The sequence below is a fragment of the Oncorhynchus mykiss genome, chromosome 18 (genome assembly GCF_057628025.1).
Source record: "Oncorhynchus mykiss isolate SJ-2025 chromosome 18, ASM5762802v1, whole genome shotgun sequence".
NCBI classification, from domain to species: domain Eukaryota; kingdom Metazoa; phylum Chordata; class Actinopteri; order Salmoniformes; family Salmonidae; genus Oncorhynchus; species Oncorhynchus mykiss.
The window spans coordinates 49,683,202-49,703,322 of NC_143039.1; the positions used below are offsets into that span (position 1 = coordinate 49,683,202).

The 20,121-nt window shown below is 42.2% G+C and overlaps 1 protein-coding gene across 1 annotated transcript; it reads right to left on the reverse strand.

Annotated features, from left to right (window-relative positions):
* Nucleotides 1-3,838: 3,838 nt before the first annotated feature.
* Nucleotides 3,839-19,789, reverse strand: LOC110496288 (putative acidic leucine-rich nuclear phosphoprotein 32 family member C). Its single transcript, XM_021572100.3, has 7 exons — nucleotides 19,103-19,789; nucleotides 11,317-11,466; nucleotides 11,024-11,146; nucleotides 8,536-8,698; nucleotides 8,325-8,446; nucleotides 8,161-8,203; nucleotides 3,839-5,650 (listed from the first exon to the last, which is right to left on the reverse strand). Exons 1-7 carry the CDS (start codon nucleotides 19,154-19,156, stop codon nucleotides 5,565-5,567), a joined length of 741 nt encoding a protein of 246 aa, XP_021427775.2. The 5' UTR covers nucleotides 19,157-19,789; the 3' UTR covers nucleotides 3,839-5,564.
* Nucleotides 19,790-20,121: the final 332 nt, after the last annotated feature.

The following is a 20,121-nucleotide window of genomic DNA, read 5'->3' on the forward strand; positions in this document are numbered from 1 at the left end:
CATAAGCTGCCTCCAACATAATTTTATTGAATTTGGCAGTACGTCCAACCGGTCTCACAACCGCAGACCACTTGTAACCATGCCAGCCCGGGACCTCTACATCCGGCTTCTTCACCTGCAGGATCTTCTGAGACCAGCCACCCAGACATCTGATGAAACTGAGGAGTATTTATGTCTGTAATAAACCCTTTTTGGGGGAAAAACTCATTCTGATTGGCTGGGCCTGACTCCCCAGTGGGTGGGCCTATGCCTTCCCAGGCCCACCCATGGCTGTGCCCCTGCCCAGTTATGTGAAATCCATAGATTAGGGCATAATGCATTTATTTAAATTGACTGATTTCCTTTTATGAACTGTAACTCAGTAAAATTGTTGAAATTGTTGCGTTTATATTTTTGTTCAGTATAAATATACTGTTACTGAAATGTATGTGAGACCATGCTAAAGTTGGTTTGATGTTGGATAGCCTATCTCTGGGGCTAGTTAGGGGCCGTCAATAAATTACACTGTAAGGTTCTGTATTTATTTTCTTAGTCAACCTTGTGTTCTGTTTCGTTGTGTTCTTGAACGTAGCCCTGTTTCTTTGTGTTCTTGAACGTAGCCCTGTCTTTCATTTTCGTTCAATGATTTCACCTGTGTTAGTTACTCACCTGGTCTCATCAGCTCCTTATTTAGTTCAGTTCATTCTGTTTGTGCCTTTGTGAGGTATTGTTCGTTTTGACTCTAGTCTAGCTCGTTTGTGAGAACCAGTTATAGCCTTTAGTCCTAGTTTTGATTCACCTGCCTGTTTTGCCTACCTGTGTATAACCATTGCCTGCCTGTGACCACGATTCCTGCCTTCTGCCAAGGCGTAATAAACACCTGCAGCGCTCTGCGCGTGAATCTACACCTTTTTCTCCCTGATTATTCATTACATGCACAATGTATATTGTGTATTGTCATTAAATGCCTTTCAATATTTGTATGTGAATTTCTACAATTTATAGTTGATTTGAGGTTAAGTCATTGAAATTTGGAGCTATTGACATTGAAAAAACATTGTTCCATGTACATTGTGTAATTTACTGATCGTCCCTAACTAGCCCAAAAGAGATATTGAATGTCAAACCAAATTGACCATGGGCATTACAACCAGGTCTCATGCAGCTTCGCTCAGAATGGATGATTAAGTGGATGCTGCCAGCTGTGGACATGTGGGTAGGATTGAAATAAACCCAACACGAGGAAAACTGTTACCCTTCATTCTGTGACATACCATTTTCTTCTGTCATCTCTCAAATCCTATTTACACTTTGTAGCCGATTTTGATACTGGAATATACTGTATAATGCTGACTTATAATCGATGTCACATAGGCCGTTTTCAAGACGAGAAGTTGCTTTTCAGGAACAATCACTCTAAGTTTTCTGTGGGTTTGGTTATTGATAGAGGAAAATCTGAGATGTTTCTTACTGTTAGCAGTAAAACAGCAATTCACCCCCCGCATATGCAGATCAAATCAAATTTTATTGGTCACAAACACATGGTTAGCAGATGTTAATGCGAGTGTAGCGAAATGCTTGTGCTTCTAGTTCCGACCGTGCAGTAATATCTAACAACAACTACCTCATACACACACAAGTGTAAAGGAATGAATAAGAATATGTACATGTAAATATATGGATGAGCGATGGCCGTGCGGCATTGGCAAGATGCAGTAGATGGTATAGAACAGTATATACATATGAGATGAGTAATGTAGGATATGTAAACGTTATTAAAGTGCCGTTATTTAAAGTGACATCTTTATTAAATCTGTTTATTTAAGTGACCAGAGATTTGAGTCTGTGTGTTGGCAGCAGCCTCTCTAAGTTAGTGGTGGCTGTTTAACAGTCTGATGGCCTTGAGATAGAAGTTGTTTTTCAGTCTCTCTCTGGATGATAGCGGGGTGAACAGGCAGTGGCTCGGGTGGTTGTTGTCCTTGATCTTTTTGGCCTTCCTGTGACATAGGCTTCTGTAGGTGTCCTGGAGGGCAGGTAGTTTGCCCCCGGTGATGTGTTGTGCAGACCACACTACCCTCTGGAGAGCCTTGCGGATGAGGCCGGTGCAATTGCCGTACCACCCTCTGTACGCAGAGGAACTTAAAACATTCCACCTGCTCCACTACTGCCCCTTCGATGTGGATGGGGGGGGGGGGGGGGGGTGCTCCCTCTGCTGTTTCCTGAAGTCCATGATCATCTCCTTTGTTTTGTTGACATTGAGTGTGAGGTTATTTTCCTGACACCACACTCCGAGGGCCCTCACCTCCTCCCTGTAGGCCGTCTCGTCGTTGTTGGTAATCAAGCAGCCTACTGCTGTAGTGTTGTCTGCAAACTTGGTGATTGAGTTGGAGGCGTGCATGGCCACGCATTCATGGGTGAACAGGGAGTACAGGAGAGGGCCGCCCTTGTGGGACCCCAGTGTTGAGGATCAGCGGGGTGGAGATGTTGTTTCCTACCTTCACCACCTGGGGGGCGGTCCGTCAGAAAGTCCAAGACCCAGTTGCACAGGGCGGGGTCGAGACCCAAGGTCTCGAGCTTAATGACGAGTTTGGAGGGTACTATGGTGTTAAATGCTGAGCTGTAGTCAATGAACAGCATTGTTACATAGGTATTCCTCTTGTCCAGTTGGGATAGGGAAGTGTGATGGCGATTGCATCGTCAGTGGACCTATTGGGGCGATAAGCAAATTGGAGTGGGTCTAGGGTATCAGGTAGGGTGGAGGTGATATGGGTCCTTAACTAGTCTCTCAAAACACTTCATGATGACAGAAGTGAGTGCAATAGGGCGATAGTCATTTAGTTCAGTTACCTTAGCTTTCTTGGGAACAGGAACAATGGTGGCCATATTGAAGCATGTGGGGACAACAGACTGGGATAGGGATTGGTTGAATATGTCCGTAAACACACCAGCCAGCTGGTCTGCGCATGCTCTGAGGACGTGGCTAGGGATGCCGTCTGGGCCGGCAGCCTTGCGAGGGTTAACACGTTTAAACGTTTTACTCACGTTGGCCACGGAGAAGGAGAGCCCACAAGCTTTGGTAGCAGGCCTTGTCAGTTGCACTGTATTGTCCTCAAAGCGTGCAAAGAAGTTGTTTAATTTGTCTGGGAGCAATACGTTGATGTCCGCGACGGGGCTCGTTTTCTTCTTGTAATCCGTGATTGACCGTAGACCCTGCCATATACATCTAGTGTCTGAGCCGTTGACTTGCGACTCTACTTTGTCTCTATACTGATGCTTTGCTTGTCTGATTGCCTTGCGGAGGGAATCGCTGCATGGCACTAAGCAACCTAAGACCAGTATAATACATTGTTCATGGCAGGTTCCAGTGGCCCCACCCCTGCATCTCTGACATAACACCGCCCCCTTCATGTCCAATGTCCTCTAACTACCAAGACCTCCCTCATGAATTATTCATGCCTGTGACGCCCAGCAGATGGCACCTGTGTGTGATATTAGACGCTGAGCCAGCAGACTGTTCGTGAGGAACTGTAACTCATAGGCCTTACAGGTCACATTACACTCCCACTCCTCACATCTCACTGAATACCTTTTTATAAACAGAGAAACAGTTTGGATGGTTTGTGAAACATTTCTCATACATGAATTGGTGACGGCCAAAGATGTTTGGTCTAGCCAATGTAATATACTGAAATTCTCCCTCCTTTGGCCATTTGTTGGTAAATTGTACATAATTTGTACATAAATTGTTGCTACATGTGACATAATGTCCCTACTACTGCCTAGCAGTGAATGATATTCATGTAATTAGGTAATCATTTTCTGAAGACAAAAAACTATCAATTTATTTGAAAGCACTCTCTTTTCTGTTTATATATTGTTTTATTCAAAATCCTTATTTTAAGATGTTTACACCACACAAAACACAACGTGTCACAACAGCCAAGGATGGAAAATAATCTATATTGAGTGTGTTAGGTCAGAGTTTGGCTTCTTGACCTGTGCTTTATATTAAAACAAAATGACGAAAAAAGTCATAAAAAAAAACACAAAAAAACACATGAAACATCAAACTGTTGGAACTGAAACTATTTACATATTGCCTTACAAATAATAGATTAAAGTTCCTGCTGTGTAAAATACCAGTACAATTATAAACTAACTTGCATCAACAGCAAGACAAAGATAAAAATTAACTTCGGGATGCGGTTCATTCCTACACTGAAGCGGTTTGACCTTAACTTTTTCAATATAAACATTATGGCCGTGCCCCTCTATCACCGTGACAACAACATTAATAGTCCGGTTACAGTATTTAAAGCTGTTAACAGATATGGCCTGTTGAACCAGAAGGAAATATATTGGTTTGCATCCGTTAAGGACAGATAAGGTTAAGGCCAAACCGCTAGGTTTGATTTAGAATACAGATTACCAGCACCAGTCCTGGAAAGCCACAGCTCTATGGGCCTAACAAATGTTGTGGTCGGTTTGCACATCAGTTGGAAATACAACTCCCCAGGGCTAACGCTGGTATTGAAACTGCTAGACTACTTTTCTGGATCTCCCAACCTCCCACGATTTAAAAAATTCCTAAAACAAGTCATGTACTGTGTGAGGGATCTAACACAGTCTTTGCTATGCTTACGGGAGACAGGACTTTCATTGATGGCTGGAAACGATCTGGTACAAATGCATTGGGGTGGCTGGGGAGAAAGAGGAGACTGCTTGTGGCAGACAGTGATGACGGTAGAGGTTCCTAAACTTCCTGGTGCCTTTTTTTCTAGCCTGGTATGCCTGGCCGCCTGAGTAGTGAGGGTGGTTCTGTGTAGAGTGTTGTCCTGTAGGGGGCATTCTCTTCTCACCGTGGCCCAGAGAGGTAGATCAGACTTGGCTGGGCCATAGAGAATGATAGAGGCCTCTAGTGGCCAAAATGCCGTATTAGCATGGGCAGCGCCATTGAGTGCTTCCACCATTTTAATGTTGTCAACTGAGTAGGACTTCTAACTTCATTGGCTGATCCCTCCTGGTGACCATGTTGCGAGTCATCAGGAGGGATCAGCCAATCGTGAAGAAAATTGACTACTTTAAAATTGAGACTGCCCATGCAGTCACAGATGCTATAATGGCACAGATACAAAGATGAGTCCTCTATCTCTTTGGGCTGGACTGGACTCTGGGCTGCCTGGCCTGTCATGGGCCTTGGAACGTCACTGGAGTTTTGTTGAACACGAATGTCAACGAGGGACAGCGTGGGCCACTTCTGTTGTGCGGATGGCTGGTCATTGTAGCGACAGCCCTTCTTAAATTAGCCCATAACATAAATCCAGCCCCGCCCACCCCCCTACATCCATTAATTTTAGACTGCCTGCATATTGACAAGATTTTTGGGGTGGTAATTTAACTTAGAACGATGAACAAATTATTTGTCGATAAAATCGCCTTTTCGTATAGTATCTCATATATATATTTATATATAAAAGAAACAGCCTCTACAGTGATATCTATGGTATACAAAGAGAAACAATCTGCAAGATCACACTTTTTTGTGGTTATTGTTCTACTTAGAGGTTCGCAGGGGAAAGACAAGCCTAGTCGTCGTCATCATCATCCTCCTCCTCCCCTTCGTCCTCAGCATCCCTCTTCCTCTTCTCCCCTTTGACTCCTGCCTTCTCCTCTGCACAGGACACAAGCCAATCAAAAAGTCAGACTTTGTCGGACTTTAAAAAAGGTGGCGACAATCACTTCTAATCAGGACCAAGTAAAACAGCAATCAAATCCAATTGGCATTTCCCTTCATTCTGAATTCGGCACCCTTATGATATTGTATCCACAGGCAATGTGGGAGTTGATACAAGATCCACCGTATGTTCCGCCCACCGACAAGTCTCAAAAACACCAGAGGGGGAAAACAAAACACAGTACCACTAGTATACATCTTTTCAGTCACGTAACAAAGGCCACTTTCTAGACTGAATTACCATTAGCGAAACAATGTCGAGTCTAAGGAGTCCATTTTGGTTTAATGTTAATGCGGCTCTCTTACATCAAAGTCTACTTTCAAAGGTTTCCCAAGACCTCAGATCTACTACTTACGTATAATATTGTAGCTAAGTATTTCCCCTGGCATGTTATATAGGAAAGGGTTGATTTATACTCCTTGCACACACATGCAAGTGCGCTGCTTACTGATCTCACAGTAGGCACAGCTTCCCACTCAGAGTCCTGAAGGAGTAGTTCACATACAGTGCCTTTGGAAAGTTTTCAGACCTCTTGACTTAATCTACACATAATACCCCATAATGACAAAGTGAAAACAGATTTTTAGACCTTTTTGCAAATTGAAAAAGAATAACTAAAATATTACATTTACACAAGTATTCAGACCCTTTGCTATGAGACTCAAAATTGAGCTCAGCTCATCCTGTTTGATTCCATTGATCATCCTTGAGATGTTTCTACAACTTAATTGGAGTCCACCTGTGGTAAATTCAATTGATTGGACATGATTTGGAAAGGCACACACCTGTTTATATAAGGTCCTACAGTTGACAGTGCATGTCAGAGCAAAAATCAAGAATTGTCCATAGAGCAAAGAGACAGGACTGTGCAGTGGCACAGATCTGGGGAAGGCCACCAAAACATTTCTGCAGCACTGAAGGTCTCCAAGAACACAGTGGCCTCCATCATTCTTAAATGGAAGTTTGGAACCAACAAGACTCTTCCTAGAGCTGGCTTCCAGGCCAAACTGAGCAATAGGGGGAGAAGGGCCTTGGTCAAGGAGGTGACTAAGAACTCGATGGTCACTCTGACAGAGCTCCAGAGTTCCTCTGTGGAGATGGGAGAACCTTCCAGAAGGACAACCATCTCTGCAGCACTCCACCAATCAGGCCTTTATGGTAGAGTGGCCAGACGGAAGTCACTCCTCAGAAGGGCACATGACAGCCTGCTTGGAGTTTGCCAAAAGGCACCAAAAGACTGCCAGACCATGAGAAACAAGATTATTTGGTCTAATGAAACCAAGATTAAACTCTTTGGCCTGAATGCCAAGCATTACGTCTGGAGGAAACCTGGCACCATCCCTACGGTGAATCATGGTGGTGGCAAGATTATACGTTGGGGATGTTTTTCAGTGGCCGGGACTGGGAGACTAGTCAGGATCGAGGGAAAGATGAACGGAGCAAAGTACAGAGAGATCCTTGATGAAAACCAGCTCAAGAGTGCTCAGGACCTCAGACTGGGGCGAAGGTTCCCCTTCCAACAGGACAATGACCCGAAGCACACAACCAAGACAACGCAGGAGTGGCTTTGGGACAAGTCTCTGAATGTCCTTGAGTGGCCCAACCAGAGCCCGGACTTCAACCCCATCGAACATCTCTGGAGAGACCTGAAAATAGCTGTGCAGCGACACTCTCCATCCATCCTGACAGAGCTTGAGAGGATCTGCAGAGAAAAATGGGAGAAACTCCCCAAATACGGGTGTACCAAGCTTGTAGCTTCATACCCAAGAAGATGAGGCTGTAATCGCTGCCAAAGGTGCTTCAACAAAGTACTGAGTAAAGGGTCTGAATACTGTCATATTTCATTTTTTTTTTTTTCACTTGCAGAAATTACTAAACCTGTTTTTGCCTTGTCATTATGGGGTATTATGTGTAGATTGATGAGGTACAAAAACAACGTAATCTATTTTAGAATAAGGCTGCAACGTAACAAAATGTGGAAAAAGTCAAGTCTGAATACTTTCCGAATGCACTGTATATACATGGGAACTTTAGCCGCATTCACAAGGTAACAACTAAATTACCTGAACCATCTCTGGATTACATGTACGCAACCTGCGATACCTGTAAAGCCCAAAGGTTTTATCTGCCTACTGTGTAGGGAGGACTCTAACCTTGTTTTAAGTGTCGAAGGTAGACCTAGCTTGGCTCCAAAACACACAGATAAGTGACAAATGAATAGTCACACAGGGCTGAGGAACGGATCAATAGAAGTCAAACCTTCCCGAGTCAAAGAGCCAGTTATTGCCACAAATTGAGTAACAGCCAGCATGGAGCCGATGTCAATAGAGACTTTGATGATGATGATGATGAGATCTGTGGCAGACAAACATATCTGCCACTTCCAGGCAAGAGTACTTGGGTTTGATTACTATTGACAGGTCAACACAACAATTCTTGTCCTCACCTTCTTCCTCCTCCTCTGCGTAGTCGTCATCATCTTCTTCGTCCTGTGTGTGGAGGGGGGGAGGGGGGGTTAAGATTCTTTAAATTAAGCGTTGACTCGAGTCGCCGGATGTAAAACATTATGACGTTTTGGATAAAACATGACAGACATTTCAGTCGTCTCACCTGGATCCTTTCCTTCATCAGGTAGGAGAGCCCAACCTCTCCTCCTTCCTCCCCCTCCTCATCCTCATCTTCATCATCATAGTCCCCTGTGGGTCCGGCTCCATCCTCCCCCTCATCCTCGTCTATGAATGAAGAAGTATTTTGTTCAAGAAAGTTAGGCTGAAACATCACCAGCCCCACCGGGTGGTTGTGTTGTGGTAGCCATGCTCACCGTCGTCGTCTGCCTCTGAGTCAGGGGCCTCGTTGTCCTCCTGGTCGAAGCCGTCCAGGTAGGTGACCTGAGGCAGCAGCTCAAAGATGCTCTCACGGTACTCCTCCAGTGTGGTGATCTCACAGTTAAACAGGTCCAGGCTCTTCAGGTTCTTCAGATTTTGCTGTGGTTTTAGGAAGCAGAGGTTAGAGCTTACCAGACAATACTTATTAACAAATTCTCTCCATGCACAAGGCTGGCAAGCATAGCCACATATCTCCTTGTGAATGGCATGATTAGTTTAGAAATATATGTATATTTTAAAGCACTTATTTCATAAAATGCAATTCTACAAATGTTGCCGTGGGGCAGAGATTTTTTTGCAGTTTTAAAGAATTTCCTGCAATTCCACATATTTTGCCATGACTTATGCCACGTTAATGATATGAGTGAGAGTGACTAACAAAGAGGCCGCCTGGATGTCAGAGGCACAAGTAATGCGTGGGTGGACTCATAACCCGCAGTCCACGCCTTCATATCCTCGAGGCGGACGGGTTTAGGGTCATTAAATATTGTGCGGATGGCGGACGGGCTGAATCAAGAGAAAACAATACCTGAAATTCATAATTGTATAATTTATTTTACCAGGTGACTGAAAACACATTCTCAATTTACAGCAATGACCTGGGAAATAGTTACAGGGGAAACGAGGGGGGATGAATGAGCCAATTGGAAACTGGGATGATAAGGTGGTGATGGTAGTATGAAGGCCAGATTGGGAATGGCCTCCATAAATGTAAGAAGTTTGGAACCACCAAGACTCTTCCCAGAGCTGGCCACCCGGCCAAACAGATTAATAGGGGGAGAAGGGCTTTGGTCAGGGAAGTGACCAAGATCCCGATAGTCACTCTGACAGAGCTCCAGAGTTCCTCTGTGGAGATGGGAGAAACTTCCAAAAGGACAATCATCTCTGCAGCACTCAACCAATCAGGCCTTTATGGTAGAGTGGCCTGGCGGAAGCCACTCCTCAGTAAAAGGCACATGACAGCCCGCTTGGAGTTAGCCAAAAGGCACCTAAATTACTTTCAGACCATGAGAAACAAAATTCTCTGGTCTGATGAAACCAAAATGTAACTCTTTGGCCTGAATGCCAAGCGTCACATCTGGAGGAAACCTGGTACCATCTCTGTGGTGAACCATAGTGATGGCAGCATCATGCTGCGAGGATATTTTTCAGTGGCTAGTTAGGATCAAGGGAAAGATGAGCGGAGCAAAGTACAGAGAGATCCTTGATGAAAACTTGCTCCAGAGCGTGCCAAGGGGACAACGACCCTAAGCACACAGCCAAGACAACAGGAATGGCTTTGGGACAAGTCTCTGAATATCTTTGAGTGGCGATAGCCAGAGCTCGGACTTGAACCTGATCGAACATCCCTGGAGAGACCCGAAAAGATGCTCCCCATTCGACCTTTTATTAACCAGGCAAGTCAGTTAAGATCAAATTCTTATTTTCAATGACAGCCTAGTAACAGTGGGTTAACTGCCTGTTCAGGGGCAGAACGACAGATTTGTACCTTGTCAGCTCGGGGGTTTGAACTTGCAACTTTCCGGTTACTAGTCCAACGCTCTAACTAGGCTACCCTGCCGCCTCTGACAGAGGTTGAGAGGATCTGCATAGAAGTATGGGAGAAACTCTCCAAATACAGGTGTGCCCAACTTGTTAGCGTCATACCCAAGAAGACTTAAAGCTGTAATTGCTGCCAAAGTTGTTTCAACAAAGTACTGAGTAAAGAGTCTGAATACTTAAGTATATGTGATTTCAGTTTTTTATTTTGAATAAATTAGCAAAAAAATGCAAAAAAAATGTTTTTGCTTTGTCATGTTGGGGTTGTGTGTGTAGATTGATGAAGGGAAAAACGATTTAATCAATTTTATAATTAGGCTGTAATGTAACAAAATGTCAAAGGGTCTGAATGCACTGTATCTAACTATAGAAAAGTTTACTAACAAATAGCCTACCAAAATGTCGGAAATTATAAATAGAAACATATCTAAATCAGGCAACAACAAAAAAAAACTGCACCCACTGTTAAAAAAATTGTTCCGTCGTCTTTGACTGTAGCCTACAGTACATTTTCTATATTAGTGGGTTAGGGTCGGGTGCAAGCCATTGATATTCACTTTATTGCATATCGTCGGGCGGTTGCGGATGGGTTATTAGCAATTGCGGGTGAACAAACAGCTGGACCACTACTGTGCAGGTGCCGTGCATGCCGGTTGATATTCGCCCATAATTACTACGAGTTTAGATAGCTGGCTAGAATATCTTACCAATCTAAAAAATGGTTAGCTGACATGGCTAATTGTGTGAATGATAAAAATTGCCCATCCACAACAACATTTCTAAAACACCTTGTGTATTCTACCTCAACAGTAAGTTGAGACCCTGACTTAATTCCAAAAGAAGCCTTAACGACCGGCCCTGAATAGACTTAACGACTCCACTAACCAGGGCCTCAACGTTGTTCAGCCCCTTGATCTTGTTGCCACTCAGGTTTAGATACGTCAGGTTGGGGCACTTCTCTGAAAGTGTCTCCAAATGACCTGAGATGTTGTTGTCACTCAGCTCCAACTGTGAGGAAAGAACACACAGTTTCCTGATGAATCGTTTGAAAAGATGTAATGCTGCACATCAAAATATTGGTCATTGGGAGTAAAGCCAGAGTTTCTTATAATTCTGCAAACTAAATGATTTTGATTGAGATAATCGATTGCTCAAAAGGATCCAGCTTCCCTAATCACCTTGCGCAGCTTGGGCAGAGAGGGTAGTTTGGCCAGGGAGGTGAGTCCAACGTTGACCATGCTGAGGAATTCCAGCTCCTTGAAATCATCCGTCAGGCCCTCTACTTCACCATCACTGGTGCGGCAATTATCCACCACCAGTTCTTCCACCTGTAGGAACAGTAATCAAGATCAACTGGACACATGACAATGAGGTGGTGCATCAAGAGATTTCATCCTGCACATGGTAATGAATGAAACCAAATTAAATGCATAGCTAGTTTGTTACATTTTTTCTTATTCTTTGTTTGTTTGGGTTAATTCACCATGTCACTTTGTAATCTTATTACATCTTGATTGGAAAAGCTGACCCTTGACCTAAAGTCCGCTGTTTCCTGTGAGAGCACACGCCGTTTCAATTATTTTCTGCTTGAATGCTTTGTAGTGTGGACACAAGGCGGAGGACCTGTCTGAAAAACGACGTGGCTGGAGTAGCTAACTAGCTACAAGGCTTCAAAAGAGGTAACAAAATAAAAATGTGCATAAACCCTGGGTGACTGCATAAACCCTGGGTGCATAAACCCTTGAAGCCAACACAGCCATCTTGGCACTCACAAAATAATTTGGAAGCTATAGATATGCATTTATTAATGTCTAAATTCATTTTTTTTTACATTTATTCTATTAGACTACTTAATGCATAGTTTTGAATTATATTATGTGAGCTAAACATAAAACAATTATGAAAAGATATACACTGAGTTACAGTTGATATAAGGAAAGTCAATTGAAATAAATTCATTATGCTCTGGGAATACAGATTTGCATCTGTTGGTCACAGATACCTTTAAAAAAAAAGATAGGGGCTTTGATCAGAAAACCAGTCAGTATCTGGTGTGACCACCATTTGCCTCATGCAGTGAGACACATATGCTTTGCATAGAGTTGATCAGGCTGTTGATTTGTGTTGATTCCTGAAGTCAGCATGACAATTGCACGTAACCTCAAAACTTGAGACATCTGTGGCATTGTGTTGCGTGACAAAACAACAGATTTTAAAGTGGCCTTTTATATTAGTGTTAATGCTACAGTCACCACTAAAACAAAAATACATGTAATGGTGTCCTTGAAACATTTAATTGAAATACTGTAGAATTACATTCATTCCTATTGAGGACTGTTCCTACTGGGGAGTGCCAATATGGCCGACCGGTGACATCAAAGCCTCGCAATGGCCAATACATAACATCAACAATTAAGGTTTATAGACATAATTGGTGTTAACCCATAGCAAGCCCTAGTTATCGTCTAGCAGCTCAACATTTGTTAATGACAGGTTAGCTAAGCTACAGTTAGCAAACGCACTAGCTCTCTAACAAGGTGTCTAGCTAGCTGGGGAGCAAAAAAAAGTGATCCTAATTTCCTCGTTTTTACCCATTGGGTAAACATGTTTGCTTATCATGACAGGTGGGAATATTTTGCTATTTAGTTAAGTTATTTGGACAGAAAATAGGAGACAGTGAGTCTAGAAACCAACTACTAGCCAAGATGTCAGCTAGATAGTAGTCATGCTAGCTAGTTAGCTAAAAACAATTGTGACAATGATTGTCGTGGTTGACACATTGTTAAGAAATTGAACGATGGTTTTGTACAATGTACTATGTGTGGGATATTTTGGTTTTACTACATTCAATCTTCTCGGTGTGATGGTTGGGATAATGGGACATTTCGGAGTACAACGCATTTCTCATCCCTGGATTGAGGTATGTGTCTGTGGACACTCTGCGGTGTCTTAATCTACACAGTTGCTGGTTTGAATCCATGTGCCCATGAGCAAGGTCCTTAACCCTAATTGCTCCTGTAAGTCGCTCTGGATAAATGACAAAAAATGTTTTTTTTAATTAATTGTCAGGGAGACTCAGAGTCTTGGAATGTAATTGCGTGAATGCTGTAGGCATGGATAAATGACAGCCAGAAGGGCTACGAGACTGACGGACAGCTTGTATCTCATACCTGTTTAGCTAGCTAGCTACTTTTCATTGTCACCAGAAGTTGTGATCACCGTGACGTTGACAGGCATGAAACATCAGGTGCCACAGTCTCTTCAGTAAAAAGTATTAATATTTGTTTTAACAAGTTTAACAGGATAATTCCAAAATGTGTATTCATAAATTGAGTCCCAGTTTTTTTGTGTACTATTTCATCCAATTGTGTACTATGTCGTCCATTTCGTATGATATGTTACGTCCTGCAATTAAAAAAAAATGTGTGTACAATTGGTACGATATGATATGAATCCAATTTGTACAAGATGTTACGAATGTGTTGTGCTTAAAGATCCCGGACTACATCTTTAACTTCTTTGGGACTGGGGGGCAGTATTGAGTAGGTTGGATAATAAGGTGCCCAGAGTAAACTACCTGCTACTCAGGCCCAAAAGCTAGAATATGGATATAATTAGTAGCTTTGGATAGAAAACACTCTGAAGTTTCTAAAACTGTTTGAATGATGTCTGTGAGTATAACAGAACTCATATGGTAGGCAAAAACCTGAGAGAAAACCCGACCAGGAAGTGGGAAATCTGAGGTTTGTAGTTTTTCAAGTCATTGCCTATCGAATATACAGTGTCTATGGGGTCATATTGCACTTCCTAAGGCTTCCGCTAGACGTCAACAGTCTTTAGAACCTTGTTTCAGGCTTCTCCTGTGAAGGGGGAGGGAATGAGAGCTGTTTGAGTCTGGTGTCTGGCAGAATGCCATGAGCTAAATCATGCACGCAGCCGTGAGAGGTAGCTGCGTTCCTTTTCATTTCTAAAGACAAAAGGAATTGTCCGGTTGAAACATTATTGAAGATTTATGATAAAAACATCCTAAAGATTGATTCTATACATCGTTTGACATGTTTCTACGAACTGTAATATAACTTTTTGGACTTTTCGTCTGAACTTTCGTCTGGACTTGCCCGCGCCTCGTGAGTTTGGATTTGTGAACTAAATGCGCAAACAAAAAGGAGGTATTTGGACATAAATTATGGACTTTATCGAACAAAACAAACATTTATTGTGGAACTGGGATTCCTGGGAGTGCATTCCGATGAAGGTCATCAAAGGTAAGTGAATATTTATAATGCTATTTCTGACTTTTGTGACACCTCTCCTTCTTTGGAAAATGGCTGTATGTTTTTCTGTGGCTGGGTGCTGACCTAACATTATCGCAAGGTGTGCTAAAGCCTTTTTGAAATCTGACACAGCGGTTGCATTAAGGAGAAGTTTATCTATAATTCCATGCATAACACTTGTATCTTTTATCAATGTTTATTATGAGTATTTCTGTAATTTGATGTGGCTCTCTGCACTTTCACCTGATGTTTGTTTGAGACAATGCATTTCTACATCAATTTCAAATCAGGTTTTTGGACATAAAGATTAACTTTATCCAACAAAACACACATTTATTGTGTAACATGAAGTCCTGTGAGTGCCATCTGATGAAGATCATCAAAGGTTAGTGAGTAACTTAATCGCTATTTCTGACTTTTGTGAGCCCTCTCCTTGGCTGGAAATGGCTGTATGGTTTTTTGTGACTAGGTGCTGACCTAACATAATCGTTTGGTGTGCTTTCGCCGTAAAGCCTATTTTAAATCGGACACTGTGGCTGGATTTACAAGAAGTTTATCTTTAAAATGGTAGCGTCCCACATATCCCAGAGAGGTTTTAAGAGACTGATAACAAGAAACGTGTTATTGCAGTCGAGATAGGACAAGTATATTGTGCCCTTTTACACCATCTCAGATATGTTATCCCAGACTGTACTAACAAGAAGATACTAGGAAGAGAATCTCTTGCGGAGGGACCAAGTCCTCCAGCATTATAGTTAATCATCTTCCAAAAATGCAGACTCTCGCCTCACTTTTACTTACGCCTACTTCTTGTTCTGAGGGAGAGGAACAATGCAACTAGGTGGGACGCTTTTACTGCAGAGGAGCGGGAGTGTGGTCACCTTTGTTATTAATAGCCTATTTCCTACACCACCTGATGGGCACCTTTTGCGACTGTCAAAGCTGGAATTCAACGAGATAAATTGCACACAGCAACACCCTCTTATGGAAGCCCTCTGCTCTTAACTGAAACAAAAACTAGGTGGCCAGTTGTCCAGTTCCACATAAAATCACATTGAGTAGTTCTCTTACTTTACAGTTGCTCTGTTATTGGCCCTGTGGGGGCCCCTGTCCAGCATTGGGGAACAACCCCCCCCCCCCCCCCCCCGCGTGCCTGCCACGTCTGTTTCTAAGGGCACACGCATTGTATGAAAATTGTGCCGATAGAGAGGGCAGCCGTGCTTCTAGCCCCTAGGCAACTTTATAGTGTTTTGTTTTTTTGTGTTATTTCTAACATTATTAGGTCAGAATGTGTTTTGTGTTATTACATACAGCCGGGAATAACATCCGGGAATAACTTTATCACAAGCATTTTGCTAAACCCGCAATAACATTTGCTAAACACGTGTATGCGACCAATAAAATTTGGTGGGGAGAATTTTGCAGGTTTAAAGCTTATTTCCTACAATCCTATTTCCTACAATTCGGAGCAAAAGGAGTAAGTCTGCTTCATGTTTTAATTTTTGTCATACTGGTATCATCACAGCCCTAGTTGTTATCACCAATGCTGGCCAAATGAAAATGTGGCTTTGGTCAGAGAAGAGGAAGAGAGAGGCCCAACTCGGCGGAAAATCTCTTCCTCCAGCAGGTGGCGTTTTTTTATTGTTTCGCCCACCAAGCTTGGACTTTGGTGGACAACGACTCCCAATGTTAGGGCGGAGAAACCTCTCGTTGATATATCTATCATCTTTGCTATGGTGTGTTCCGTTTGCGACTAGCTACCTCAGTTCTTAGTGAGTGGGGAACTATTGTGGCAAAAATCAAAATAACACCCTTCTCATTGACTTCAGTACCAAATAATACAATACTGTGACTAACAAATTATTATTGATAATAACAACATGTTAAAACTACAAATCATCTTGGCTTTTGATTCAGTTTGTAGCTTGACCGCCTTCGGTGCCGAGGTTCACAAGTTTACGGGCCTCAATTTTTTAAAATATTTTTTAATTTTTTATTTAACCTTTATTTAACTAGGCAAGTCAGTTAAGAACAGATTGTTATTTACAATGACGGCCTACATTTCCAGCAGTATCATTATGATGTATATTCTTATTCAAAATAAGTAATGATACAAACGAAAAATACAAACAAACCTCTAAAGCCTTTCTTATATTTCTTAAAAGTTTTAAACGTGGTAGACAGGGTCTCAAACGCATTCTCAGAACCATGTTTGTTTCAGCACCCTCTTACGGTACAAAGCTCCGCTGCTACAAGGCGTTGAGATGATGTGCAATCAGTATGTAGTTTCAGTTGTGGTAGTCAGTCATTTTTTCTATACTTGGCAGCACAGGGGCCTTGGAGAGTGATGGTTATGAGGAATGGCTAAGTAAGTTGAAGTGTTAGATTTAATATTGGCATCAGGGAAATTGACTCCAGTTGACTTGTATAGCCTACATGTGATATGTGAGTTGTATTCAAGAAACCTTGAATAATTCCAAGCATGATGCTACCCTTTTTTGTCTATAGGCACTCCTCGGGTGGTTATTCGGGTGTTGCACAAAATAGCACTGTACTTGTACCAAACAGGGTTGTGGTCAATTCAGAAAGTACACTGGAATTCCAATTCCCTTCAATGCTTTTCAATTAGGAAAATGTGGAATTGGAATTTGGTTTACTTTCTGAATTGACTGGAATTTAAATGAATTGACCCTAACCCTGGTACCAAGTTATATATGGCAAAGTGTTTTAACAATGTTATTTATCACCAACAAAATGTGTATACAATGTGTATATAAATCATACCACTAAGATATAAATAACACGCTCCTCAAAACCAGAGATGGCATTGTCACTGTCTTAGCCTGGTTTTATCTTCACGTAATACCTCGATTGAACGAACAGTTCTGTGCGCATCATCTCGATATTGTCGTCAAGAGAGGAACATCAGTTGAGATGTAGCCTACATCCTATACAGAAGCATCTGCACAATGGACTTCACTGCCGAATGCACAGCAGAGTTCTGTAACTATAGAAATTGTAAGAGAAATAGATTTGCCGAATGAAGGCAAGAGTCAGTGGCATGAATGAATGGGTTTTGTCCATCCTCAGACAAGCGCTGTCTCTGAGGGTTGGGGGTTTTACTGTAGCCTAATCTACTAAATAGAGGCGGAGGTCTGAGCCCCGCACGCCATCTGCCATATTACTTACATTCGTAAAACGCAGAGCAGGACCACAAACTCTGCTACACTTGAATGTGTATATATATATAATGTATGTATGTATGTATGTATGTATGTATGTATGTATGTATGTATGTATGTATGTATGTATGTATGTATGTATGTATGTATGTATGTATGTATGTATGTATGTATGTATGTATGTATGTATGTATGTATGTATGTATGTATGTATGTATATATATATATATACACACACACACACACACACAGACACACCTTTTACAAAGACGTCGTCGTTTCCTACAGAGGAAAAGCCTGTTGTTACATAATCACTATCACATGGAGGCGAAAGACAACTTGCTTTTCGAGTACAGTAGGCTATTTAAATGGCCGGCTGGGTGAGTCGCATAGGCTATAGGAAATTCGTTTGGAAGTAGACTTTCTACATTTGGATTTAGGCCTACTATATAATACGCATAATTTATCCGTTTGCGTGTGTCTAAATTGAGATAAACCGGTTATAGCCATCAAAATGGGCTCGTGTATAGATGCAACAAAATGACTTCCACTCCCCGCACGTCAGAAATAGGGCTCAAAAGCCTGCACTGTACAAAAAAAAACACACAAAAAAACAGCTACACTGACGCCACCGTAGTCAGTGCCTGCGCGTCTCGCTCCGAGAACGGTCAACTCGCGTGCGTGCTGGTTTTAAATTGCGTATACATTCTTGCAGGCGTTGTTCATGTAACATCGAAATATTGATGTTTACATCCAGTGGACTTTAAAAAAAATACTATGGTAAAATAAATGGTTATTAGCTAAACCCATTCGATTAGTAAAATGTCCGCTCAGAGAAACCAACCAGCTCGTTTGTGCCATTTGGTTAACCCGGTAAGACCGGTCAAAAGGCTCGTTACGCATGGAAAGCTTACGTTTTTACATTCGACTTAAATCGTTATTTGCATCGGCATCCACATGGAATAACACCAGGGAACTTTCAAGACAAACCAATAAATCGCGTCTCAAAAGTTATTTCACATTTCCACGGCAGTCGTGAATTCTCTGTATTTGGATTAGCCTGCTGTACTACAGGAGTCAACACGACGTCACCAGAGCCTTATTACGATGTTATTGGCTTTTCACAATTGAATTACTCTCACAACAATAGCATAATGTTCTTCATAATTATGTCCGCTCCGCCACCTTGAACGTTCAATGGATCTCTGGCCGGGCGCAAGACAAGGAGGATGATAGCAAAGGCAGTGTTGCAGATCTATAAAATGTTATAAGAATCACAAAGCGACCAAAATTGCTGTGTGGATATTGGCAGTTCATTTTTGTACAGCAACAAACATATATTGTGATAGGACGAATAATCAGAATGACCCCAAAAACAAAACAAAAACTTGTAATCGGACTCGCATCCTCTCTTCTTGTCCATGTGCAGAGCGGAGCCTCGCAAGAAGTCCGCTCTTCTCTGGGTTATCGGCTCGCATAGTTATCACCTCATTTTTAAGATAACTTACCTCCGCTGGTGTCCTATTCCTCAATTCTAAACTGATCCTCTTCTTCATCTCCATTGTTAATAAAATATAAAACACTATGTTAACGTAAAAAAAATGCCAATCAAATTTTCTGAAACTCCAGTGCTTGGACCTACAGCTCAGCTTTCTTGGATGGCCACAGTTCTCTTACTGATCCTCCATGATACTTCGCACCCAGCCCCCTCTATCAAATCCCGCCCTGTGGAGTTCTTGATAGGCCAGTCCTGTTTTCCCTAATTTTAATCGGATGATCGACACACCAATCAAACAGATCATGCCGATCAACATAAACCGCCGGAGGTGATTGGTTGTGATTGCGCGCGCAGTAGATTTAGATGGGTCAATGCGAACGTCAATATCTTCATTTAAACCGTCGGGGTCGTCACTAGTTAGCACAGCCACAAAGTCATAATTATGGATAAACCACGCCCATTTCTAAAATGTATCGTCTTAACCCTAATTTTAACCACACTGCTCACTGTAAGCCTAACATTAAATTAAGACCAAATGCCTAATTTTTGTAGCCAATTTTGACTTTGTGACTGTGTCATCTGGCGGAAACCAAGATTAGAGTGGCTGCGGATCCGACTTTTCTTTGACCTTTTATCCTCCGGACAAAAAATCCTGATGCTTCTGCACATGTGCGGTTTACGTTCTGCGCATGTGTTTAAATTCTACTTTACGTACAGGCTGTGTTCGAGAAGATCAAAACCGTAAGGTATCATGGGTAAATTGTGACTGATTGATCTACAAATAATAATGAGTACTAGTTATTTATGATACAAGGTTCTTTGTAGATCAGTCAGTCGGAGGTCGCCTCTACTGTCGGCTACAAACAAGCCCATAGCCTCTGCTCTACCAGAGATCAGTAGCCTACATATGTAATGATGAGATGCTCATGTCTCCACCCTAGCAATGAGAGTCGTTGTCCCATTGCGGGAAGGCCGAATAATCACAGAGAAACGCTTTAGTCTTATTTTGGACAGATTTTGGTACGAGTG